General features: G+C 46.0%; 2 protein-coding genes and 1 long non-coding RNA gene across 5 annotated transcripts; 2 read left to right on the forward strand and 1 right to left on the reverse strand.

The window, feature by feature from the left end:
- Window positions 1-3,670: 3,670 nt before the first annotated feature.
- LOC144232416 (elafin-like) lies at window positions 3,671-5,203 on the forward strand. Its single transcript, XM_077765250.1, has 3 exons — window positions 3,671-3,746; window positions 4,556-4,813; window positions 5,041-5,203. Exons 1-2 carry the CDS (start codon window positions 3,671-3,673, stop codon window positions 4,810-4,812), a joined length of 333 nt encoding a protein of 110 aa, XP_077621376.1. The 3' UTR covers window position 4,813; window positions 5,041-5,203.
- Window positions 5,204-13,361: 8,158 nt separating this feature from the next.
- On the reverse strand, window positions 13,362-25,368 carry LOC144232418 (uncharacterized). Of its 2 annotated transcripts, none has more exons than XR_013335385.1 (4): window positions 25,268-25,368; window positions 17,611-17,731; window positions 14,638-14,735; window positions 13,362-13,677 (listed from the first exon to the last, which is right to left on the reverse strand). It is a non-coding gene; the product is annotated as an uncharacterized LOC144232418 (long non-coding RNA). The 2 variants fall into 2 exon arrangements; XR_013335386.1 differs by having other exon boundaries at window positions 17,611-17,746.
- LOC144232417 (WAP four-disulfide core domain protein 15A-like) lies at window positions 24,963-26,587 on the forward strand. Of its 2 annotated transcripts, none has more exons than XM_077765252.1 (3): window positions 24,963-25,068; window positions 25,211-25,358; window positions 26,410-26,587. In XM_077765252.1, the coding sequence occupies exons 1-3, from the start codon at window positions 24,975-24,977 to the stop codon at window positions 26,411-26,413; spliced, it is 246 nt and encodes an 81-aa protein (XP_077621378.1). In that variant the 5' UTR covers window positions 24,963-24,974; the 3' UTR covers window positions 26,414-26,587. The 2 variants fall into 2 exon arrangements, with proteins under 2 accessions (XP_077621378.1, XP_077621377.1); XM_077765251.1 differs by having other exon boundaries at window positions 26,414-26,587.
- The last annotated feature ends 216 nt before the right edge of the window (window positions 26,588-26,803 follow it).

Genomic DNA, 26,803 nt, shown 5'->3' on the forward strand with positions numbered 1-26,803 from the left:
GGGGTTAGGCAGGGGAGTTAGAAAGGGTTTGTTAGTTTCTTAGCTCAAGGGCTCCCTCCTCCGTTGCTACGATAATGGGCAGTTCCTTAAATACCTGGGCCTTTCCTGAGTCTTGCGTACTTATAGGTCTGAAACAGGAAGTCTCCTACCATGGGCCATGGCCTAAGGGATACTGCTCCGGTGTTTCAAGACGATGATCTCTCTCCTCAATATATCTCCTCCTCTCCTGGATGCATTTTCTTATTTCTTTTCTCTCGACACCACCCAGCACTGTACCCTACCTTTCTTGTTCTCAAACCTCCTCACCTCAACTTCCCACTCAAGGTGGGCACTCTTCCTTCTAGGAGGTAAATATTGGCTGATGTTTGGAAATGTAAGTAGGGGATGGACCAGGAGCATGAACAGAGGCAGGAGAAAAGAGTGGATGGTGGCATGCACCATGCAGTGTCTTCATCGACGTGCATTTCAGCTTCTCCCAGCATATCTTCCTGCAGCGGTTGGAAAATCCAGTGACTATCTGTGCCAGACTCTTCCGCATCCAGGACCACAGATGTGACTCAGGTTCTCACAATCAAACGCACTCACGCAATGGCTGGATTCTTCTTCTGCTTGAACTACCTGGAGAGCTTTCTTTCCACTGCATCTGAATCATACCTGACACACACTATTATATTTTTACCTTATAACACTTATATTTTAAGCACCCCGTTTAACACTGGCACTAATGGTTACATGCGTATAATTCCTTGTATGAATCCTTTTTTCCTTTCTTAAAAAAAATTTTATTTAATTTTGAGAGAGACAGAGTAGGAGTTGGGGAGGGGCAGAGAAAGAGGGAGACACAGAATCTGAAGCAGGTCCAGGCTCTGAGCTGTCAGCACAGAGCCCGATGTGGGGCTGGAACCCATGGTCATGACCTGAGCCAAAGTCGGTCACTTAACTGGCTGAGACACCCAAGTGCCCCCTGAATTCCTTTTTTCTTTCTTTCTTTCTTTTTTTTTTTTTTTACAAATAGTTTATTGTCAAATTAGTTCCCACATAACACTCAGTGCTCATCCCCACAAGTGTCCTCCTCCATGCCCATGCCCCCTCCCCCCCACATCCCTCAGTCCTCAGTTTTTGTCAGCATTCAAGAGTCTCTCATGGTTTGCCTCTCTCCCTTTCCCCCATTTCCGCCCTTCTTCTCCTTTTTACTAATAATCGATAAGTTTCTTTGATATTTTAGATCACAACAGTGACATTTTGTTGTTACAAGTGAAAACATTAGAAACTAGTATGTGTAATGGAAAACCTACTTGGGGTATCTGGGTCGCTCAGTCGGTTGAGCGTCCGACTTCAGCTCAGGTCATTATCTCACGGTTCGTGGGTTCGAGCCCCGCGTCGGGCTCTGTGCTGACAGCTAGCTCAGAGCCTAGAGCTCGTTTCAGATTCTGTGTCTCCCTCTCTCTGACTCCCCCCAGCTAACGCTGTCTCTCTCTCTCTCTCAGAAAGAAATGAAACATTAAACAAATTTTTTAAAAAAGCAAAACTTACTTATCTTGCTTTTTCCCCATTCCAATCAGGGTGATGTAAGCAGTGTTCATATGGTAGCATATATTCCTTCATAACTTTCTCCTCCTTCATACATAGCAGTTTTATGTGTTTCTCTCGAAGTATCATCAAATACATATGTTACCCTCTAACTTGTTGTTTTCTGTTGGTAAGATTTCGGGAACATTGTTAGGATTCAGTAAACAGAGATCTAGTGATAGTTGTTCTTTTTCTATTTATAAGTAGAATAAGATGACATCCGACATGATGAGTATTTTGGTGAAACAATACTTTTTTTTACCTTTTTTTCTCCTCCTATCCTACCTTCCTAACCTCTATCCCCTCATCAACTGTTCAGTGAACCTCTAGTAATAGAACGTGCAGCCTTCTTAAAATAATCATAGCGAGATTTGCTTAAGATAACTGTATTAAGAACACGCTCTCACTGTGTGCAAAAGAGCCAAACAATAGGAGGTAATGGCCAGATAAGGCAAGGAAAAGATGGTGCCCTGAGCTGTTCTGAGCAGGTCTTAGAATGACATTGAAGTTTTCACTTGCACCCCATGCCACAAAGGACCTTTCTCCATAATTTATAAAGAGTGCATAAAAATGGAGAAGAAGAAGGAATCTGTAGAAAAGTGAGCAAAGGAAAAGAAGCTTTCGGAAACAGACATGTCAGGGACTTCTAAAATATGCAAAACTGGAAATGTGAGAAATGCTAACTAAAACCATCAGTAAAGTATCATTTCTCACCTACCTGACTGTGAAACATCCCCACATTAGACACCCTATGTGTGCCTGGATGTGCACAGGACGTGTCATCCACTGCCGGTGCGGGTACAAAACGGTGCAACCCCCGCTGCGTGAAATAAGACAAGATTATAAAAATTTCAAAAGCACTTTAAAAATGGTAACTATATGAGTTGATGGATGTGTTCATGAGCTTGGTCGTGGTAATCTCTTCCCAATGTGCACATACATGATAACATCATATTGTACACGCTTTATAACTATAAAATACATTTGTCAATCGTACTGCAGTATGCCAGGAAAACATTTCAAATGCATTTAGTCTTTGTACTAGCAAATCTGTTTCTGGGAATCAAACTGCACGTTGGTGTGAAAAGCCACATGGGATATATTTTGTAATAGTAAATTATTAGAACCCAATTGAGTGACAGTGTGTGTTTACGGAAAGTGAAAGTAGTTCATCAATGATTTACCCCACAGCTTTGGAAACACACACACACGCACCCTATGACCCTCCCACCCCGACACACGCACCCCTCCATTCCCACGTATACCCAAGGTAAATCACCAATCAACTCAGTCCTAGTACATCAGCAAGACCAAAAACGTAAGCCAACCTGAATACTTTTCACCCATCCAAAATGTCTCTTCCCTCACTTCCAGAGTTAACCACTCTCCTAAAATTCGTGTTTACAGCCTCCTCATTTTCATCTACCCCCAAGCGGATGAGTTTTACCACATATATAAGTACGCCTAGACTATTCGTTTTCCTTCGTTTTGAGCCTTAGATACTAGCATGTAGTTTAAAATATTTTCTTTTGAGATTTGAATTTCCCACCCAGCATTATTTTAATTAGAGTCGTTCTGTGAGATCTAGAATCCCGCCTTCCCTGTTGCTTTCGTGGTGCATCTCAGAGACTACCTGTGACATCGCAAGGTGCGGTGATTTGTCATTAGACTTCCAAGGCAAATTTCCCTTCAACAGTTTTTCTCAGGGCCAGGAGGGCATAAAATAAAAGCCCAGCCTGATGCTAAGAGGGGTGTACAGTTAGGGTGGGTCTGGGAGGGGCTGAGGAACAGGGAGGAATGGGGGAACTCCTCAGCACTCAGGACCCGCCAGCCAGCCCTGCTTCTCTGTGAGAAAGTGGGATGGCTCCCAGGCTATCAGAGGTGATGTAACCTGGTAGCTGCCATTTCTCTTCGGTGAACAATCCTTGGGGGAAGTCCCAGGGCCCATTCCGGGATAGGCGTGGATACTTCCTGGTAGAATTAAGAAAATGCAGGTCTTGTGCCATAGAAAAGCACAGACTCGCCCCCTGGCTCCCGCCCACATTGTGCAGCATAAAACGGGTTGGCTTCGGCTCTTGCCCACACACACCTTCCTGACAACATGAGGCCCAGCAGCTTCTTGGTCTTGGTGGTATTCCTTATCCTTGGGATTCTGGCGGCACAGGCGGCTGCCACAGGTGAGTAGAAATGTGGCCTGGGTGAGGCCGGGTTGGGCCCTGACAGGGAGCACTCTGGGGCAGTAGGCAGGGCTGGATCGCCCACTTTGGTCTGTGGCGGCTTCTGCTGTATCCAGAGCGAGCAGGAAGTTGTTCAGTAGAATCACGTGCATTCTGCACTAAGACTGAGCTATCAGGGCCATTGCCAGAAGAAGGGTTGCTACGTGGCCTTGGCCTCAGGGGTTGATAGCTGGGCAGAATGTGTAATGAAGTGGGGAGCCCCAGGAATCTGGGCCTGGGTGTGGGGTTTGCCTGTCTGCCCCCAGAACGCACCTGAGGAATCAACCTCTAAAAGGAGGTTATACACCAAGACCTCAGAAACCCTGTAGTTGGAGACCCCCCCACTTTATGAAGGAGAACACTGATTGTCCAGATAATCTCCAGAGTCAGGAAGGAGCTCAGGGCTCCTGATGTGTGTCTCAGGGCTCTTTCTCCCTCCTCCAAGTTGTCTCAGAGATGACAATGCGTCCTTCTTACCTCTGAGAGTCACCCAGTCTGGCCTCTCCTCCTGAGAGGACTTGTCACAGAGGGCAGGAGGTGGGTGGGAGACATGGATACCTAAGGGAACCGTGGTCCTATAGACCCTCTCCCCAAGGCCTAGAGCACAGCCTTCCTAGAGCACTGACCCCAGCTAGCCCAGATGACCCTGCCCCGTCTCTGGCCATGGTTTGGGAAACACAGCATTGAGCAGGGTCTAGACGTAGAGGAAAGACTAGATAGTGAGGCAGGCATGGTGGGTCTAAATGTGGCTATGTTTCTTCTCTCAACAGTTTTTCCTAAAGGGCAAGGCACTGACAGAGTTCGTGTTCTGGTCAAAGGACAAGATCCGGTTAGAGGTCAAGATCCAGTCAAAACCAAAGATCTGCCCAAAGGTCTAGGGTCCACTAAGCCTGGCTCCTGCCCCGACATTCTGATACGGTGCGCCATGATGAACCCCCCTGACCGCTGTCTGCGAGACACCGAGTGCCCAGGGGCCAAGAAGTGCTGTGTGGGCCCTTGTGGGAAGGCCTGCTTGGATCCCCAATGAGGTGAGAGCCGGGTGGAGCCAGAGGAGTTGCTGAGGCCACAGAGAAGACTGACCAATGGGGAATGACCCTGGGTGGGTGAGAGAGAGGTGACAGAGAGACTAGAGGGTCTTAGAGCCTGTACCTGAGGTCCTGGGAGGGCTGGCACACGGACGTGATCCTCCCCTCCGCTGCCTCTGAGTGCTCTGACCTGCTAAATCACTTCTCGGGTCCTCTTCTCTCCCGGCCAGGTGGGGCCTGTCCTTGAGGCACCTGTGAAGTCCCCATGGCTGCTGGCCCCGGCCCCGGCCCACCACCCCCTCCCGCCCGCGCCTTCTCCCTCGCACTCAGGATGCCCAAGCCCGGACGTGGCTGCTTCTCTCGTTGACTTTGCAATAAAAGACCACTTTCTGCTCCGTTTGCTTCTCACTCGCATGATTTCTGTGCTCCTGGAAGCCCCGGGCAATGGGGGAGGGGCTGGGTGTGGCTCCCCTCAGCGGGATGTGAAGAAGAGCAGGGTGGAAACAAGAGCCCCTTCCTAGGGCTTGATATTAGAACTCCACTAACTGACCCCAGAACTGGAGTCTGCATTTCCTTGGGGAGTGTTGCCTTTCGCCTAAGACCAGAGAGTAAAAAACAAAAGGTTGCACAGACAGCAGGCAGTTTCTTCCCAATCCACCCCGCGTCCTGACCCAGCTACTGCCGGTGTGTCCGACCAGCTCTGGTGGCGGAACCTATAGCTCCCTCCCTCCTTTCCTTTCCTGTTCCCCAGGGATCTAGATCTCTCAAGAGACCATAGAGAGACACTGGACATCCCCGCTTGCTCGTGAAGCATTTCCCCTGCCGTGCCTGAGATGCCGCTGTTAACACGTAATTCCTGTGGGTTAAGCCATCCCCTCCCCCAGCTTTCTATTTTAAGATGTGAATGAGGAGACAATACACACTAAGTCCTTGATCCTTTAGTGTGGCTGGTGAATAGTGATCTCTGGAGACATACAAGGCGGGGTCAGGCAGACTCGAGTAGTGCATGTCGTGGACGGTGTGTGTTAGGCAAACTTGAATGACCCTATGGCTCTGCTGTTGACCCACCTGCTCCACCGCCCTTGAACAAGGAAGCTCTCACAGAAAGAGGAGCATTTAGGATGGAGTTGAAAGTGCACAGGCTTAGGGATCAGAGGACCTGTGTTCTAGTCCCGACCCAGCCTCTCCACTTGCTGGATGACCTCTGACTAATGTCTTTCCCTCTCTGAGCTTCAGTTGTCTATTCAATTTGAGGGAGTTGGATGTAACTATTCGGGAAGTACAGGTTAGCCCTGACATTCTGGGCCCGAGACAACTCTCCTTTCTGTGTTGAGTTCCAGCTGTGAGTGGAAGTGTAGGGCAGAGACTCGGGGTGAGAAACCAGGGAGGGCGGTGTCCTTTGCCTCTTCCAGAAGCATGCAAGCCACGGCTCCCTCTCCTTCTCTGGGGGGCTGGCTGCACTGCACCGGAGCCGTGATACCAGGACATCTTGGACAGCAGGCAAGAGCCGGTCCCAAACTTCTGGCCAGACAAGTGCAAAATATATCACTGGCACAAAGATGACTTTATTTTTTTATTAAATATTTTTAAATTGTTTTTTACATTTATTTAATAATTTTTTAAATGTTTATTTTTGAGAGAGAGAGACAGAGCACAAGCAGGGGAGAGGCAGAGAGAGAGGAAGACCCAGAAGCCGAAGCAGGCTCCAGGCTTTGGGCGGTCAGCACAGAGCCTGACGCAAGGCTCAAACCCACAAACTGTGAGATCATGACCTGAGCCAAAGTCAGACGCTTTAACCGACTGAGCCACCCAACAGGTGCCCCTGTTTTATTTATTTATTTTGATAGAGAAAGAGAGAGAGAGAGAGCATGAGCAGGGTAGGGGCAGAGAGAGAGAGGGGGACAGAGAATCCCAAGCAGCCCCTGTGCTGACAGCGCAGAACTCAACGCAGGGCTCGAACCCATGAACTGTGAAATTGAAGAGCCTAAATAACGCCATTTTAAAATTCAGACCGCCATTAAAAGCAACCTCGGGCTACACATAGCAGCAGTCTCAGGAAAAAACCCAGATTGTTCAAGGCCGAAACCACTCTCCAATTAGCCAATGAGAGGAGGTTAAAAACATTCCTGCGGGCTAACACAAGGGCTGCTCCCCCGTGCTTAACTCACCTCGTAATGGGTCATTTTCAAAGGAGTCTCAAAAGGCCATAATTAGGCTCCGCCAAAAGTAACAGACACCTCACAGGTACTAAATGGTCAAAGCTGTTGCCAGGGGTGCTACACAAATATGATTGGTGTACAACACGTGTACTGTAACACCCCCATCCCTTACCCCTTAAAAACCCTGCTCGCTATTGTTTGGGGCTCCCCCCCGCTGCTGCTGCTGTGTCAGTAGGCGGGTGAGACCCTGCTTGAGCTTGTAATAAAGACCCTTTGTTCTTGCATCGGTGTTGGCTTCTTGGAGGTCACTGGTACTCGTGATTCAGGAGCAACAAAATCATGACCTGAGCCGAAACCAAGAGTCAGATTATTTCTCTGTTCCAGATCCTACACTAACTGTGTTTTATGTACTGTCTTATTTGTGTCTCAGAAGAACTTTCTCAAATGGGTAGTATCACACGTCTTTAATTTTGTTGAAAGACTGATGCCATGAGAGGTTCGGTAACCCCCCAAAGTCACATAGTAAATGATAAATCTTATTTGTGATATAAACAAGCAATAATCAGAATAAAAAATTTAAAATCTCACTTACAATAGCAACAAAATCATACCATTCCTTTATTTATTTATTTATTTTTATTTTAAATTTTATAATGCTTATTTCTTTTGGGGAGAGAGAGAGGAAGAGACAGAGTGCGAGTGAGGGAGAGGCACAGAGAGAGAGCGAGAGAGCGAGAGAGAGAGAGAGATGGAGACAGAATCTGAAGCTGGCTCCAGGCTCTGAGCTGTCAGCACAGAGCCCAATGTGGGTCTTGAACCCACAAACTGTGAGATCATGACCTGAGCCGAAGTCAGACACTCAACCAACTGAGCCACCCAGGCACCCCCGTATCATTCCTTTATTTTTTTAAATTTATTTATTTATTTATTTATTTTTTTACAAATAGTTTATTGTCAAATTAGTTTCCACATAACACCCAGTGCTCATNCATTCCTTTAAATAAATGTAACAAGAGGCAGGAAGAACTTAAAAAAAGAAGCCTATATAAGCGATCATGAGGCACATACAAAAGGGCTGAATACATACTCACTGATCTCCTGAATGGGAAGATGCCACGTGGTGAAGATACCAATATTTGCCTCTTCAATTGACTTTTTTTCCCAGCTTTATTGTGATAAAACTGACACATGGTGTGATTGAAAGGGTACATGCGATTATTTGATTCATGTATATATTGAAAAATGTTTACCATGATGAGGGTAGTTAACAAATCCTTCACCTCACATACTCACTACTTTGTTATTTTTATGATGAGAACATTAACACTCTTCTCTCTGAGCGACTTTCAAGGATATAACACTACATTATTAACTGCATTCACCAGGCTACACGTTAAATCCCAGAATGTGTTGGTCTTTTTTTTTTTTTAATTTTTTTTAATAGTTTTTATTTATTTTTGAGACAGAGACAGAACATGAGCAGGGGAGGGGCAGAGAGAGAGGGAGACACAGAATCTGAAACAGGCTCCAGGCTATGAGCTGCCAGCACAGAACCCGATGTGGGGCTTGAACCCACCAACTGCAAGATCATGACCTGAGCCGAAGTTGGACACTTAACTGACTGAGCCACCCAGGTGCCCCCAAAATGTGTTGGTCTTAAACCTGAATGTTTGTACCCTTTGACCAGCTCATTTCCTCCACCCTCCCAGCCCCTGACTACCACCATTTTACTCTGCGTTTCTATAAGTTGATATTTTTAAATTCCACATAAGCGAAATCATAGGGTATTTGCTTTTCTCTGCCTGACAGAGTTCATTTAGCATAATGCCCTCAAGCTCCGTCTGTGTTGTCAAAAATCCAAGAACTCCCTTTTGTTATATGGCTGAATAATATTCCAGTGTATATACCACATTTTCTTCACCCACTCACCTGCCAATGGACACTCCCATCTCACTATAACTGGGGAAAAAATTCACCAGACTTCCAGGGTAGCTGGTGTCCTTGTAAATTTAAATTTCAAATACATTCTTTCGTAACTATAGAATTCAACAACAACAAGAATAAAACCACATAAAACCCCTGACGTCATTGTAGTTTGAAGTCAGAGAACAGCAAAACCTTCAAATTACCTTTACTGGAAAGACTCTTGATTTTCAAGGAAACATCTCTTGAATTCTTGCCTCTACCTCTTTCAGAGAGAAAAGTGAGGTCCAGAAATATCCGTAAAGAAGAGGGGAGGAGGGGCGCCTGGGTGGCTTAGACGGTTGAGCGTCCGACTTTCGCTTAGGTCATGATCTCACGGTTCGTGGGTTCGAGCCCCGCGTCGGGCTCTGTGCTGACTGCCAGCTCAGAGCCTGGAGCCTGTTTTAGAGTCTTTGACTCCCTCTCTCTCTGACCCTCCCCTGCTCACGCTGTCTCTCTCTCTCTCTCCTAGAAATAAATAAAATATTAAAAAAAAAAAAGAAGAAGAAGAAGAGGAGGGGAGGAATGGAGAGTTTCGGACCGAACTAAAATAATTCTAAGAGGATGTCTCCATTAAGTGTGAAAAAAGTCTGAGTTGAGCACAGTGTCCTGTAGATTAGCACACCGCTCCTCCTAGTATTAACATACACCCTACATTCCTATGGTCCAGGTGTCACAATTAATGAGGCAATATTGATACATGATTGTAAACTAAAGTCCATACTTTATTCATATTGCCTTATGTTCTTTTTTTTTTCTTCCAGAATCCCATCCAGGATATCATGTTACATTTAGCCGTTGAGTGTCTTTAGGCTCCTCTTGGCTGTGATAGTCTCTCAGACCTTCCATGTTTTGATGACCTTGCCAGCTTAGAGGGGCACCGATGAGGCAGTTGGGTATGTCTGTTTTTCTCATGATTGGACTGGGGTTATGCTTTTTGGGAGGAAGACCACCAAGGGGAAGTGTCCTTCTCATCACATCATATCAAGGATACATTCTATCAAGTTGACCTACCGCTGGTGATGCTGACCTGATGATTAGGTTGTCAGATTCGTCAGGCTTCTATGCTGTAAAGTTACTCTTTTTCCTCTCTCTTTCCATATTATTCTCTCAGGGAGAGAGTCACTCTGCATATCCTGCACTTAAGATACTCCTTAAGGAAGAGGAGGCTCAAGACATTCTTTGGAATTAATCTGTATGGGAGATTTGTCTATCTTCCTTGTTGTTTTTTTTTACTTTATCTATCTATCTATCTATCTATCTATCTATCTATCTATCTATCTGTATATCTATCTATCCATCCATATTATATATGGACTTACTGACTATATTTTGGGTTGGTTTTTTTTTGTGTATGTGTGTAGCTCAAGTTGTCAGAAGGACACTTTTAATATTAAAAGCCACAATTCACAGTAAATATATGCAATTTTAAAGGGCTTATTCATTTATTTATTTTTGAGAGAGAGTTGGGGGAGGACCAGAGAGAGAGAGGGACGGAGACACAGAATCTGAAGCAGGCTCCAGGCTCCGCCGAGCTGGCAGCACAGAGCCTGATGTGGGGCTCAAACCCACGAACTGTGATATCATGACCTGAGCCAAAGCTGGAAATGACTGAGCCACCCAGGCGCCCCTTTAAAAACTTTTTTTTAATCTTTTGTTTATTTTTTATTTTTTAAGATTTACATTTTAAGTGTATAAACACCACATAGCACATATACCATACTCCTTTATAAAGAAGTTACTACAGCAAAGCAGACAGACCAGGAAAAAATGGAAACAGACTTCTGTCCATACAGAAGACAAGCTGGAGTTTCCAGAGTGGAGGGCAAAGGAGGATGGGCAAAACATGAATAAGACATAAAAACTTCTAGGTATAAAATAAATAAGTCACAGAGATGAAACGTATAGCATAGGGAATGGAGTAAATAATATTTAAAAAAATTTTTTTACATTTATTTATTTTTGAGAGACAGTAAGACAGAGCGTGAGCGGGAGAGGGTCAGAGAGAGAGGGAGACACAGAATCCGAAACAGGCTCCAGGCTCTGAGCTGTCAGCACAGAGCCTGACATGGGGCTCGAACCCATGAGCCGTGAGATCATGACCTGAGCCAAAGTTGGATGTTCAACTGACTGAGCCACTCAAATGCCCTACTAATATTTTAATAGTGTTGTGTGGCAACAGATTGTGAGGACAGTTACCATAGCGAGGATCACGTGATGTATAGAATCGGCGATTCACTATGTTGTGCACCTGAAACTAATATAATATCATATGTCACCTGGACTTCAATTAAAAAAAATAGCAGGATCTACGGGCTATGCAAGGAGACATAGGTTGACACTCACCAACAGGAGAATTTAACACACCATCCCTACAAGATGGTTCAAATGAACAACAAAAAATAAGGAGACAGAAAGTCAGAGGAGAGTATCCTTAAATACTTACTGTGTGCTGACATCACAGAGCCTGCTTGAGATTTTCTCTCTTTCCCTCTCTGTCCCTCCCCCACCCAAAAATAAATAAATAAACATTGAAAAAAAATAAGTGAATCAAAATGTAAACACACAATCAAAAAGCCAGGAAAAAAAGGACAGAGGAAACCAAAGGACATTTTAAAAAGTAATGATGATATGGGCAAAACAATACATTTATGAGGTTGAGCATAGGAAAACGGTAGCTCTGGTTATAAACCAAAATCTTTTAAAAAACGTTTACAAAACAGCAATCTCTACCTACGTAGCTTTGATAAAAAGAAAGGAAGCAGAAATAAATGAAATGAAGCACCACAGTGGAAAATGCTGCCGGGAGAGACAAAATAGCCCTGGGACCACTTGGCAGACCAGCTTCCGTCGTCACCCTTCTTGCCGCTGTCCTGAGGGTGAGCAGGCTGAGCGAGCACGACGCCGTCAGGTGCTGCGTGCATGGTTGTTGTCGGGGTGAGGACCGAGGGGACCAGCGACAGTCTTCCCCGCTGCACAGCCAGGCTGTTATTTTCATGGCTGATGGGGAATGATGTTTTAGTTTAACAGAGCGGGGCTGGGGACAAATGTCAGGAGAATCTGAGCGTAGACTCTTTTTTTTTTTTTTATGTTTTATTTATTTCTAGGAGAGAGAGAGAGACAGCGTGAGCAGGGGAGGGTCAGAGAGAGAGGGAGTCACAGACTGAAACAGGCTCCAGGCTCCAAGCTGGCAGTCAGCACAGAGCCCGACGCGGGGCTCGAACCCACGAACCGCGAGACCATGACCTAAGCGATAGTCGGACGCTCAACCGACTAAGCCACCCAGGCGCCCCTGAGCGTAGACTCTTAAGGAGCTGATCTGTGAAACCAATCTGAAAAGGTTTTTCCTAAGTCTGCACCGAATCTCAGCAAGGACAAGCCCAGCGGAGTCAGGGGACAGCAGGGAAGATGCCCACAGCAAAGTCACAGAGTTTCTCGGTGGCATCTTCCTCGTGCGGCCGCGAATGGACAAGTGCAGCCGGCCTGACGGGAGAAAGGCGGCGACCCTCAGGGGAAGGGTTTCGGTCACACCACCAGGTAAGCCACTGAGCGTGACTCTGATGGCAGCCAAGGACAAGGAGGCTATGGAACGGAGGGACGTGGAAGAGCAGCGGCGGCCTGACACCGGCTGGTGCTCAAGTTTGCCCCACTTACCCCATCCTCCGTGGGCTCCCTCGGTGCGACACGCACCCTGCGGCGCCAGGCAGGCACTGGGCCTGACGGGGACCCGTGCAGCTCAGACCCCCTTCAAGGAGCCCCTCCTCACCCAGCTGCACATGCATAGCTGAGTGCTTCTCAGGCACCACCTTGGTGCTCGAACTGGGGACCCCCAGCCAGGGACAGGGTAAGGCTATGGTACTTGCGGCCCGAGGGAGGACTCCTCATGGAAAATGCCTGCTCCAGGGCTCCCGGTTGGGCCGGCAGAGACGCCATCAGGTCAGCATAACGATGGCCCCCTTGGTGTGCCCAGTCCTGCTTCTCTCTGCTACTTCCGTTGGTGGCACTTTGCAATGGAACTTGCGCTCCCCCCTCTGTGTCAGCTCCTGCTCCGGAAAGAACCCAGTCTGCAAAATGTGGCTCCAGGATTTATGAAGATGCAGGCTCGGGGGGTATCATAAGAACGAGAGCGTCCAAACAGTGTGACCACAGCCAGAAACGCAGCTCCACAACTGTGTGATGTGGCCACGTGGCTGCCACCGAGGCCCCTGACTCGGGTGCTGCTGTGGACAGTGCTACTGTGTGGCCCTGGGAAGGAATGCCCCCTCATCCTTGCTGCTTGGGGTGACTCTAGGGGATCTGAAGTGCCAGGGGGACTTCGGATTTGCTGAACAGCCCTGGGTGTCGGGGGTGAGTGACAGTGAGCCTGTTCAGTTCCTGCAGCGGGAAGCCGTCTCAGTCTCTCATCCAGACTCAAATATGGACTCAGAGAGAAAGGTGCCAAACATATAAGAAGGGAACTCCATATAGTGGGCAGTCAACAGACATCAGGTAGCCTCTCCACTGTGGATTTCCATAAGGCTCCAAAGTCCCCACGAAGCTCTTCAAGGTGACATTTGCAAAGGGAGTGGCATGAATGTTCCTGCCTCTGACACAGAGGCCATACTCCCTGGTCACCATGGGAATGTCCTGGTAAAATGCCTTCTCTTCCTGAGCGAGACACCAAGTCAACTCTCTTACCAGTTTCTCCTTCGGCAGTCATTTATTTCACAAGGTCACTTTTAATAAACGCGAATCACTTTTCTGCCCCTATAACAAAGATGTTTTAATGTTTTATTTTATTTTTGAGAGCGAGAGAGAGGCAGAATGCAAGCAGGGGGAGGGGCACAGAGAGAGGGAGACAGAATCCCAAGCAGGCTCCAGGCTCTGAGCTGTCAGCACAGAGCCCGACTGGGGTCCACCCGTTTGAATCCTGGTTTACATTCTCAGCTTTTCCACACACTACACGATGCTTGGTCTTCCCGAGTCTGCAGCCTAGTGTTTTTATGAGAACACTTATTCAATAATGCCTGTCCATGGTCTTTTCCTCCTGAACCACAATAAAGCACGCCACTGCTGCCTCCGGGCAAGCTGACATCACATCTTGTTAGTCTATGTGGCCAAAGCCTTGGCCATCCTGTTCACTCCCCTCCCTGGCGGTGAGATGTGGCAGCCATTGGCTGCCAGAATAAATCCTCGCTTCTTCCTGTCTCTGTGTCCACTGTTTAGTCACTGGTCCTCACATCCATGCCAGTCTGTGTGTGCGCTGTTCCAACCAGTACCAGTGCACACATGGTGACTGCAGAGAAGGCAGGGACAGAGGCATCTGGACTTTCCAACATTTGTGGGGGACCTGGGCTCAGCCTCCCACTGCCAAGACTAGCCCGTCAGGAGACTTGTTAATTATAAGAATGGTGTTAGAAGTCAAGAAATGTCTAAAACACTCCTGCTTCGAGGGGCCGGCCGAGCTTCCGGCCTGTAGTTGAACCAAATGTAACAAGGAAGGGCTTTGGAGCAGGAGGGCATCCAAGGCCCCTTGGCTGGCATTCTCTAAACCACCTGCTGCCTCATAACTCTGCACGTAGTGGTGATGAGGGGGAGCAAGCATGATGGGAAAGGTGGGAAATGAGAGGTTGTGTAATATTAGTGAAATTACCCAGAGATGCCGGCTGACGTGCCCCCCGAGGGAGGCACAGTCAGAAAGTGTGTGGTTAATTGGGAACAGCTCACCTGCTACCACGCTTCTCCCAAAGGCATAGCAGTCTCCAGCTGAGGAGGGTTTTTTGCTGAGATAAAACCCGAGGTCATGACTCCAGGCTCTGTGTGCACTAGGGGGTTGAAAAGCCAGGGTCACTGATAAGGTTTGGATGTTCTTTTGACCACTTCTAGGCTCCGCTGGTCCAGAATATCCTCAGATGAGGAGACTGTTCCAGCCAGCCATGTGTGTCTGTCTGAGGAGTTCAGCGTGACAAGCATCGTGCACAGACACCACGTGCTTCTCAGCTTGTCACAGATGCCCTGAGCCTAACCTCCCGCTGCATTTGGATCGGAAATCCCCTTTGACACAATCCAGATAAACACCCTCTTTCTGCAAGGGGAAACCCGAAGCCCAGGGGAGCCATCAAAGTTCACACTAGGGGTCAAGGGCACAGCTGGGCCAGGAACTACCCGTCCCGATACTATGTTTTTTCTCTTTCCATAGGATGCTGACTAGCTGACTAACCCTGGGGGACTGGTAGCCTTTCCGGAAAGACTTGTTGATCTCTTCATTCTACCTGAACCAGAAATCAAGTTCATGGCAGGCATTCCATGGCGACAGGATGATTCGAGAGACAAATAGTAGAATCAAAGATGTAGGTTTGGGGAGAAGATAAGAAGACATTATACAAAAGGTCGAGGTGGCCATTATCATGAGGCATTCTGCATCATTTTGATGTCTTCCCAATGATCTTTCTGCTCTTCTCTTACCAATTTACTCCTTACAGGGCAGAGAGAACTTTGCTGAGTCTCTTGGAGTCTTTCTCAAGCAAGAAAGGTCCTAAGCAACCAAGCCACCCATTTCACAGTAAGGGAGGCAGAAGCCAGTGACAGATGGAATTGCTCTAAATCAGTGGTGGGGAACCACTCTCTTAGGCCCAAATAAAAAAGGAATCATCTTTGTTTGTTTTAAGATTTTATTTATATATATATATATTTTTTTTTTTAATGTTTATTTATTTTTGAAGGAGAGAGAGACAGAGCGTGAGGAGGGGAGAGGCAGAGAGAGAGGGAGACACAGGATCTGAAGCAGGCTCCAGTCTCTGAGCTGTCAGCACAGAGCCCGATGTGAGGCTTGAACTCACAAACTGCGAGATCATGACCTGAGCTGAACTCAGTTGCTTAACCGACTGAGCCACCCAGGCACCCCTTTAAGATTTTATTTTTAAGTAATCTCTACACCCAACGTAGGGCTCAAACTTGCAACCCCAGATCAAGGATCACAAGCTCTATCAACCAAGCCAGCCAGGTGCCCCCACAACCGTGTTTATTTTAACTTGTATTTAATTATGTTTTTCTTTCATTATTTCTTTAATTAAGATTGTATTTATTTTTGTAGATGAAATATCCACTTGTATTATTTTTTCTGTAGACCGCATATTCATGGTCCGTGCTCATTTTTCTCTTAGGTCATCTCCTTTCTTTATTATGTTGTAAACAGTCTTTCAATACATTATAGAATATGTATTCCCATCATATGTGTTTACTCCTATTTTTCCAATTTCTACCCTACAAAAGTTTTCTATTTCTATGTGGCCACCTGTATTAACTGGCTTTCAGAAGATTGTCTCCATATCAGTGTTATACAAAACTGCAGTTATGTTTTCCTTGAGTATTTTTTATAGCTTAAAACCTTCATCATCTAAAACTTATTTTGAGTTAATGGAATGGACAGAAATCCAGTATTTCCCCTGGAATTTCTGATCATCTGTGTCAATATCATGTACTGATTTTTTTTGACATTTCTCTACTGATGTGGAATTCTGACTTTATCATTTATAAATTCCTATAGGCACTGAATTTCCCTTTTTTTCCCCATTGATATGTGTCTGTAAGCCCCCACCATTACTGTATGTTCTAATTATGTTGGTGTATTTTTATGATAATTTTGGTTGTATTAAAATGTGTCATTGAGCTGGGGCGCCTGGGTGGCTCCGTCAGTTGAGCATCGGACTTCAGCTCAGGTCATGATCTCATGGTTCGTGAGTCTGAGCCCCGCATTGGGCTCTGTGCTGTCAGCTCAGAGCCTGGAGCCTCCTTCGGATTCTGTGTCTCCCTCTTTCTCTGTGCCTCCTCCGCTCACACTCTGTCTCTCTCTCAAAAATAAATAAAAATTAATGTGTATTGAGCTTACTGTGGTCATCATTTCGCAATGCATATTTATATCTAATCATTAAGTTGTACATCTGAAACTAATATAATGTCATGTGCCAATTATACCTCAATGAAATAAAAAATAAAATAAAAATCCTGACAGTGTCTAGCACAAGGGGGAATATGTGTCATTGGGTAACTCCTTCTCCCATGATAATTTGTCATCAGTTTTATCTTGGCAAATCTCAAGTGCTTTCTTCACCAGGTGGTATTTAGAATAATTTTAAATCATTTAGAAAGTCCGACCACTGGTTATTTCCTTGCAATGCATCACATTTATAGTATAAGAAATAGTGTGTCTGGGGTGCCTGTGTGGCTCAGTAGGTTGAGTGTCTGACTCTTGATTTTGGCTCAAGTCATAATCCCAAGGTTGTGGGATCGAGCCCTGCATCGGGCTCTGCACTGAGCATGAGGCCTGCTTGGGATTCTCTGTCTCTCTCTTTGTTCCTCTCCCCCACTTCCATGTTCTCTATCTCTCTAAAATAATAATAATAAATTATATATATAAAAAAGAAATAGTGTGCCTGTTTTTATGAATGGGGTCTTATCTTTCACTATGTTTTCTCACTGGTTATTCAATGTAGGGAAGTTACCTTATCTATGAAATACAGTAATTTATTGTTTAAAACGGCCTTGAGAGCACTAGAAAAGCAGGAAACCCACTAAGGCCATTTCAGAAACCCTTTCTTTCAAGAGTAGATTGCACAAAGAACCCAGCATGTAATAAAATAAAGATAAAGAGTCATTAAAAATAGATGGAAAATTTTTAGACAATTTTGTGGATGGACTTACCAGCTGAAGTCAAGTGGGAGGCTTCTACTTGAAATAGGGCTCTTGTTATGACAACATTAATTGCAACGGGAAATTCCAATTAGAAGATTTCAAGCATGTTGCTGAAAATGTTCAATGGGCTCTAAAAGTAAACAAACTGAAAATCAAAACAAACACCTCATTTTAAAAAAAATGACCTTCAAAATAAAACCAGGAGCTGAAGCTCTTCCTGCTGAGAATCTGGAATCTATAGATTAGGACACCTTTAGGTACTATGAGTAAAAGAACCACTGGAAGAACCAATGCCTCATAGAGACTGAGATGCAGCAGCGCCTGGGGGGCTCAGCTGGATGAATGTCTAACTTCATGAAGCTCAGGTCATGATTTCATGGTTCGGGCTTCGAGCCCCGCATCAGGCTCTGTGCTGACAGCTTGCTCAGAGCCCGGAGCCTGCTTTGGATTCTGTGTCTCCTTCTCTCTCTGCCCCTCCCCTGCTCGCACTCTGTCTCTACCTCTCAAAAATAAATAAATGTAAAAAAAAAAAAAAAGACAAAGAAGGACAGCTAACCAAAATCTCCTTGATGCTGCTGATTTCAGGGAGGACTCAACACCCAATCACATCCTTTCCTTAACTGTCCTCGATGAATACAAGTACTGGTCCATCATACCCAACCCTGGATTCTTCCATGTTGGTACTATTAACATTTTGGGACAGATCATTCTTTTTTTGTGGGGATCAGGGCTTTCCTGTGCGTTGTCAGATGCTTGGCAGCATTTCTGGCCTCTGCCTACTAGATCCTTCTCCTCTGTGGGGTGACTAAACGTCTCCAGGTATTGTCCTATGTCTTCAAGTGGGGCAAAACTGTCCTGGTTGAGAACACATTGGATCCCTCCAAATACCAAAAACCCTCAAAGACTGAAAAGTTCTGACAAGCCCAAGTCCTTTCCCATGTCCCAGCCCATGAGCATTACTTTAGAAAGATCACCATCATTCTCCCAGGCTGCCTGTTAAGCTGTGTGGAAGTCAGCATCACACCCAGTTTGTAGGCTCCATGAAATCGACAGTTGATTGTTCTATTTTTTTCCAAACATTCCCTGCAGCAGTAGTAGTCTTTGAGGTCAGTCTTTGATGTTTGTTCCCACCCAGGAGGCTTCTCCTTAGTTGTCTTTTTCCTGGAATCTCTCAGGAGTTTGCTAGTTGTAAATCAGTAAACTAGTTGGCCTGTCGCTGAGCCTTTTACTCTCATAGAGCTGCCAGCTTCCTCTTAATTGCTTACCACCAAAATCTCCATTTTCAAGAGCGCCTATAAGCTTGAACTCCCTCATGTTCTGTTTCAAATAAAGTCAGTTTTGGGGGGAGAGCCTCAGAGCACTCTGCTGTTATAGACTGCCTCTTCCCTTGGGCAAAATCTCTGAGCTACATCTACAGAGCTGTGTTGGAGATAATGTTCAGTGTGGCTTGTGGGTAAAGAGCCCAGAAAATAGGTCATTGTTTGACACCACCCTCCACCAGAGACTCAGTTCCCCAGAACTACCTAGTTGTTGCTGAGACAAAGAATCGGATACCATCTCTCCAGGGCCTTTGTGCACCCCAGGCTTAGAGGACTGAGTATCACTATAAGCTTGGTTACACTTGAGCCACTTTCCAGGACCTTGCAGGCTCTGTTCTAGTCAGCCATGTGTGTCTGTCCCCAGGCATCCAGGTTCTTTGCAGCTCATAACAGACACCCCACGCCACAACTCTACATTGAGTTTGGAGTTGAAATCCCCGGTGACCACCCTCCATGGTGTTTTGAATTCATATAAGGTCACTATCGGGAGGCTTTAGTGGTCCTGTCCTCTGTCCACAAGCCAATTTTCGTGGGTCAAAGTAAAGGAATGCTTTTTAGGACTTTCTCACATTTGCAGAAAACTGCCCTTCTCTAAATAAGTTGGAAATATTCTCTTTGCATCCTTTTTCAATATATTAATAAATTCGTCCATGGCGGCAAACATTCCTCACAGACTATTGGGCTGTAGCTGTTTAGTATTTATGCAGGAAATTTTTTTCTTTCTTTTTTTTTTTTTTGCAGGAAATTTGTTCATTAAAAAATTAATATGGGGCACCTGGATGGCTCATTCGGTTGGGCATCAGACTCTTGATTTTGGCTTATGTCATGATCTCACAGATCAAGCCCTGTGTTGGGAGCCTGCTTGGGATTTTCTCTCTCTCTCTCTCTCTCTCTCTCTCTCTCTCTCTCTCTCTCTCTGTCTCTCTCTCTCCTGCTCTTTCTCTGCCCTTCTCCACCCCCCTCTTGGTAAAAAAAAGAACATTTAAAAAAATTAATTTCGTTGTTTAGGTAGATTTACCGAAAAGAACTCGATAAGGAAACCAACACTCTCATTTCTTCATCCAATGCTCATTCCCATCACCATTAAAACCTGTTAAATTCCTCCCATCCTTGGAAAATACCTCTGGAGCTCACCTTACCCACAGGTACAGCCCAGACTCCCATTCCATTGCAAATTTGGACTCTTTGAAATGACTACTTCTGTTCTCTATCCTCCAACTGACAACTCAACACAATTGTATTAATCTTCTGTAATTAAAGTTACTCGGAGCAGCTGAAGACAGTAAAGTTTTGGGCACATGTCAGTCTTTATTGTGATGCACCTCACAGCCAGTTTTGTAATTGGTGCATTGCTGTTTACATCTTGAAACCTTCTTTCTTTGGCTTTCATTTGTCTTCAGTGTCTTTCTAATTCTATGACTGCTCCTCCTCAGGTAAAACCGAATGATCTCAAGACCATTTTAAAACAAGGAGAAGTACAGGGTTATATTTGTGATGGAGTACTTAAATATTTTTAATTTTTTAAATATTTCTTTATTTATTTTGAGAGCGAAAGAGAGGGTGAGCAAGGGAGGGGCAGAGAGAGAGGGAGAGAGAGAATCCCAAGCAGGCTCTGCACTGTCAGCACAGAGCCCAAAGCGGGGCTCGATCTCATGAGCCTGAGCCGAAATCAAGAGATGGACGCTTAAACCAACTGAGCCATACAGGCACTTCTGTGATGGAGTATTTAAATGATGGCATCATGGTAGGATTCGTTTTGTAACCTGAAGTAAGTCTCTTTTCTCTGGACTGAGTTTCTTCTGTAAATACAGAAGGCTTAGCATGATGCTCTGAGCGTTGATAAAGATTTGCTGGAGCTTATTGGGGATAACGAAGACCGCTGACATTGTATCCCTTTGCAAAGTCCCTGGGGACTCTGACAGTGTCCCCTATTGGGCAGGAGTGAGGAAGTCGGCATTTACTGATAAGCTAAGAAAGGGCAGGGCCTTTCGTAACTTAGGCTGACCCCTGGCGCACACACAGCCAAGGGAAGGCATTCATGAGAAACTCAACTCAGCTCTCAGCCAAGGCTTTCCTGGCAAGATGAAGTCCGACATCTTCGTCCTTTCTCTGCTCCTCATTTTTGAGAAGCAAGCAGCTATAAAGAGACTCAGTGGTGAGTGTAGGAGGTGAGCTTGGGGGGAAAGCTAGTCAAGGAGAACGGGTTTTAAGGGGTTTCTGGGTTCTAGGAGAGAACTTCTTCAGGTACATATTCTTCTCCCTGATGGGAACTAATTCTTCCTCAGCCCAAACCACAGCCCTTTGGGGGAACACCATGAGTTGTTGGGGAACAGGTGGGCAGTGATAAGAGACGGAAGGGCGCTTTGGAGACTATTGAGTCCAAACATTCTTATTATCAATTACCAAATGGATCAGATGGATTTCCCAAAAGAGAACAAGGTTCACACTATTCTGGACAAAAAGACAGACACCAGGCTGGCTCCAAAGACCGTGTTATAGCCTTACTTTAAAGCAAGTATGTGACAGTAATCATAATCAGACACAAAATCTTAATCAAGATCAAAGGCATGGCCTATATACAGTGACATGCCAGGCCAATATCAAGAAGAAGAACCATTCGTGGCACCTGGGCGGCTCAGTCGGTTAAGCTTCCGACTTCGGCTTGGGTCATGATCTCATGGGTAGTTCGTGGGTTCAAGCCCTGCATTGGGCTCTGTGCTGACAGCTCAGAGCCTGGAGCCTACTTCAGGTTCTGTGTCTCCCTCTCTCTCTACCCCTCCCCCCTCACACTCTGTCTCTCTCGCTCAAAAATAAACATTTAAAAAAAAAAAAGAACAAGAATCACTGAATCGTATACAACAAGGTGGACACCAAGATAGACCCCAAGATAGTGACTGTATCCGAACTGCATTGTAAGTACATGACAACCATCATAATCAGCCATAAAATCCTAATCAAGATTAAGGATGTGGCCAATATGTAAATGGAGCAGCAGCAGGCCTGTATTCAGAGACATGTACACAGCCCCAGACACAGGTACATCCCACACGTGTGTGTGGGCTTCTAGATTCCCATGAATTCTCATGAATAGGATAGAATCTTCAAAACCTCCTAGAAGTCTCATTCCCCACTTCTTCCTTTTAGCGTTTGTGCTCAGCCTCTAAGCATTGCCAGTTGATCTCACTGTCTGAAGAAGCCACGGTGTCAAAAAAGTGACCCAGGGAGAGGTCCGACCACAAGAAGTAAGCTCTGAGTCAGGTGAAATAAATAGACTCTTTTTATGAAGTTGCAAGAAGGTCAACTAGTGACAATTTCCTGGAGATGCAGTTTTGAGTAGTATCAAATCTGTTCTCTGTGTCAGCGACTGCCACTCTACTGGTCCTCAGAGCTACTGCAGCACAAGTCCACTGTGTCGAAGGCCGGGCCGGCTCCAGCAGGTCCAGGGGTCCCTAAAGGATGGACGGTGTCGGCGAGAGAGAGAGTGAGAGAGCCCCGAGATTCTTTCTGATCACCAGGCAAGCATCTCTGTCCTGTCGGTTTTGGTGTCTTTATTTATAGGTTAAATGATCACATGACATCAGAAAAAGGAATTCTTACAATGGATAACTCTTTGTGATAAGATGCTTTGGAAAGTGTACAGAAGCAGGTTTTACAGAAATATTCTTGCAGAACTATTCCAATTATAGTGAGGTTAAGTAAATCTTATAACTAAAGAATTATCAGGGTATTCTTAGTAAAAGACAGGATACATATTTGTTCTAAGTTAATAACGCTAAGGTTAGGTCATAGGTTAAGTGTATAGATGGGCTAAGAGTCATTCTGTCTGGCTCTCAAATGAATGTTTCTGAGTTGGTTAATAAGTTGTTTGTGGAAACCTATTTGATGCTGAATGTGTGAACACCATGGAGGCCCTAAATGTGTCAGCCTTTTGTTTGTGGGTAATGCTTTAGCTACTCTTATCTATCCTCATCCTAGACACCTGTAAGGGAGGGTGTTTGCAGAAAGTAGGCCTTGGGGAAGGGACTGCCATCCATCACCAGTTAGAAGAAGGTGTAAGTATTAACTTAAGTTCTGCCCTTATCTGTACCTTACCTCTAAATTACGCTCTTTGTCTTGGGGCCAGGCTCAATTGTAATTCTTGTGTCCTTAACCCCCTAAGTCTCGGAACTGCAAGGCCCTTAGGAAGAGCCTTTTGACAATCATCCACAGAGCTTTCATCTAAAATCTCTCTTGCAAAGGCAGGAATATGCTTTTCCTTATGAGGTATCTGTGTTCAGAATACTGGTCCGATATGGAATATTGTGAGGCCTGGTCAATACCAGCATAACATGAGCCAGTAGTAGCAGGAGATCCCAGTTTTCATTTCTCATGGCAGGAGCTGTGCAAACACTGCCATTTCCCTGCTGTGACTGCCATCCAGAGAGGCTGGTGCGGCCCCCGGCACCACTGGCCCCGAGGCTACGGCACAGCCAGAAAGAAAGGGATGGGAATGGTGCAAGTCAAATTGCCACAGCACTCCTTCTTCTTGCCAAGATCCACCTGTCCTTCCTGAATAAACACTTCATGGATTATTGCAAGCCTTTGGTAAATTCTAAAGTCCTGAAAAGGTTGATTTTGACAATATTTGTAGTATTCGACCAGCTTTTAGGAAGGAGCGGCTCTTACTCCAGCATTCTGCAAGTACTTACCTCTGTAACAGGGATTTTATAGAGGCTTGCTATCGAATTAACTAATTAACTTCTAATCCTGTACCATTATGTTTTTTTAACCATTAATAGATAAATGATTTTTTTTACATATTCTACTGCTGATGTGAAGATCATCATGATTTCCCCTTTATTTGTTAACAAGGAGTATCCTACTGACTTTTGGATGTTAAAGCAACCATATATTGTTGAAATAATCCCCCACTTGTTCATGATGCATCACTATTTTTATATTTGACAAAATTCACTGGCTAATGTTTTGCTTAGGATTTTTCCCTTATAGTGAGATTGGCATATAGTTTCCCTTGCATGTCAGAACCTTGTCATGTTTTGGTATCATAAAACTGCGGTGAATATCAAGGTTCTTTGAAAACAGAAAGGTTCAGAGTGGGCGTGTGGGACTCCAAACAGAAGTCTTGAGAATAAAAGTGCAGACACTTTAAGTTACTTCCTGGCCTGTTAAACCCATCGGAAAGGATCTTTTTTTCTAAATTTGGACCGAACCTCACAGAGGACAGGCTAAGCTAGAGCTGGAAAGGAAGATGCACAGTGGCAACAATGGCAGTAGGGAGTGACAAGATCGCACTGGAAAGAAAGGAACAGTTGGACACATGCGGTGCTTCCGACCCTTTCCCGCAGCTCTCTGCCTCCCACAGTGATCCCCAATCTCCCATGTGTATCCATAAATCTGTTTCTTCCCATCGCTTTTGACCGTATCAGCAAATGAAGTTTATACAAGGTCACGGAGGCATAAAGACAGAAGCTGTGGTAGAAAACATTCATCATACATCTTAAAGCTCTGTCTCATCAGTGCCCAACGTATTGATAGTCTCCATAAATCTAGATATTATCTTGCTAATCGCTCATTTTCTTGCCTTGTTTTTGTGCCTGTGTGTGTTTCAAATGTTCATTTGTTCCAAGTAAGCTCTTCAAATGCACCCATTGTTGAAATCCACAGAGAGGGACGGGTTTTACATCGCTCTGGACGCACAGTGAGAAGAGCTGAGTTTGTCAGACCTAATGAGAGACCCCCTCCCCGGGAAAGCCAGTTCCCTTCTGCTGCCTCAGAATCCACTCCATAAAGCAAGAAGTATTAGGGGACAGGCCAGCCCAGACCCTCCCTAAAAAAGACGGAGCCCTCCTGGGCTCTCAGAAGTTTTGCCGAAGGGTTCTTGTAGCGCCTCTCCTAGGGGGTGTGGGGAAGGAAACCGCTGCTCTTTTCTGGTCCCTTGGAGGCACCCGTGACCTTGGACCCTGGGAACTAGAGCTCCCCCTGCTGCCGGGCCCCCGTCAAAGGCGAATTAAGCCAGGAATCTGCCCGCACAATGCGCACACACTTGGCGGCGCCATGAAGCTGCGCGGCCTCTCCGCACCCACTGTGACCCTCCTCCTCCTCCTCTGCCTGCACACGGCGCGGCCCGTGTGGCAGAGGCGGCAGCAGGGTGCGTGTGTCCGGGCGCAATGGGCTCGCGTGTGGCCAGGGTGGGGGAACCTTCTGCGGCGCTGTCCCGGGGACCTGCTGGCCTCGATGCTTGGCCGCGGCGCTCCGGTGCCCCTGCCTCACCCTGTGACATTTCTCCCCAGCTGTAAAACTTGGATATTGCCCAGAGTTTTTACTTGAGTGCCCTTTCACCCTCTTACCTCTGTGCAAGCTCGATCGGCGTTGCCCCGGGACGAAGAAGTGTTGCTTCTACAACTGCAGGAAGCAGTGTATGGAGCCCTTGCTGGTGAGGTGAGACACCCACAACCCCCTCCCATTGCCCACCCCCCNAGGAATGTTCCCGAAGAACACGGTGTTCCGAGGGAATCGAGAACCGTCAGTGTCCTTAGAAACCTTCGAGATTAGAAATTTGTCTCTCAGGCCCTAACAAAGGACCCCCAAGGCCTCCTTCCTAGGAAAAGGCACTGTTTAATTTCTTGTAATGGACATCACTCTTTCTTTCTTTCTTTCTTTCTTTCTTTCTAAAATTTGTAGTGTTTATTTACTTTTGAGACAGAGAGAGAGAGAGAGAGAGAGATAGAATGTAACCAGGGGAGGGCAGAGAGAGGAGACACAGAATCTGAAGCAGGCTCCCGGCTCCACACTGTCAGCCCAGAGCCCAATGCAGGGCTCGAACCCACGAACCATGAGCTCATGCCCTGAGCTGAAGTCAGGTGTTTAATCAACTCAGCCACCCAGGTGCCCCTCCTTTCTTTTGAATGGTGGGGCCTTTTGGATTAGATGATCCCAAGCCCCTCTACTGTTCCTGAATTTTTAGTATGACTGTTTTCAATTGCCATTGTTTTTTTCTTACAGCTTAATAATAGTGAATCGGGGTTCCTGGGTGGCTCGGTTCGTTGAGTGTCAAACTTCCGCCCAGGTCATGATCTCACAGTTGGTGGGTTGGAACCCCGAGGGGCTCTGTGCTGACAGCTCAGAGCCTGGAGACTGCTTCGGATTCTGTGTCTCCCTCGCTCTCTCTCTGCCCGCCCCTGCTCATGCTCTCTCTCAAAAATAAATTTAAAAAAAAAAAAGTTAAAAAAAATTTTTATATTAGTGAATTGCTTTCCTCTCCACATTTAAACTGTGAGGTAAGGGGTCCTAAGATTCTCATTCCTCAGGATGGCTCTCCTGGAATTCCCTCTTCCCTGTCCCTGATTCCTAGGCAGCACCTCTCAGTGCTCCTGGGAAGAGAGTAGCAGGCAGGATTCAGGCCCTGGGTGGTCTGGGGACCCAATCTATGTCCCTGCCCCACATACGGTTTGCACCTTCCCACATCTCTGATTCCCTCCTCTCTCCCCAGGTAGAAACCCCTTCTTCACCAGACCTGAGAAGACCCATGGGACAGGCTGAGACTCGGATAACTGACCCCCAGTTCCTCTACGCTCTTCTCACTCCCCAAACTTTCTTTCATCAAGAGTTAAATGCTTATTAATATGAGAACAACAGAAAGAAATAAAGTGTTAGATATTTAAAACTACATGAAAATCTGTGACTGCCGGATGTTCCTCTGCCCACCCACCCCCACCTCGCTTCTCTGTCTTCACCCTTTTGGGGGGATCCTCGAGAGTTGGTAAAAAGGGAAGAAGTCACTGTTACACATTTCATTTTGGTCGGTTCTTGCACTTCTGTTTTTTCTGATATGTTTCTCTCTGGCAACGTCTCCTGACCTGCAGATTTTTTGTTGGTCAATTCCA

This window comes from Crocuta crocuta, unplaced genomic scaffold (genome assembly GCF_008692635.1).
Source record: "Crocuta crocuta isolate KB4526 unplaced genomic scaffold, BGI_CrCroc_1.0 scaffold477, whole genome shotgun sequence".
In the NCBI taxonomy this organism is placed as follows: domain Eukaryota; kingdom Metazoa; phylum Chordata; class Mammalia; order Carnivora; family Hyaenidae; genus Crocuta; species Crocuta crocuta.

What these genes read in the sequence shown, in the direction of transcription:
- LOC144232417 (XM_077765251.1), top strand. Translation starts at nt 24,975, where the DNA reads ATGAAGCTGCGCGGCCTCTCCGCACCCACTGTGACCCTCCTCCTCCTC. An exon ending in GTGGCAGAGGCGGCAGCAGG is followed by an intron (nt 25,069 to 25,210) that starts GTGCGTGTGTCC and finishes ATTTCTCCCCAG; the next exon opens with CTGTAAAACTTGGATATTGC. An exon ending in ATGGAGCCCTTGCTGGTGAG is followed by an intron (nt 25,359 to 26,413) that starts GTGAGACACCCA and finishes CTCCCCAGGTAG; the next exon opens with AAACCCCTTCTTCACCAGAC.
- LOC144232416 (XM_077765250.1), top strand. Translation starts at nt 3,671, where the DNA reads ATGAGGCCCAGCAGCTTCTTGGTCTTGGTGGTATTCCTTATCCTTGGG. An exon ending in GGCACAGGCGGCTGCCACAG is followed by an intron (nt 3,747 to 4,555) that starts GTGAGTAGAAAT and finishes TTCTCTCAACAG; the next exon opens with TTTTTCCTAAAGGGCAAGGC.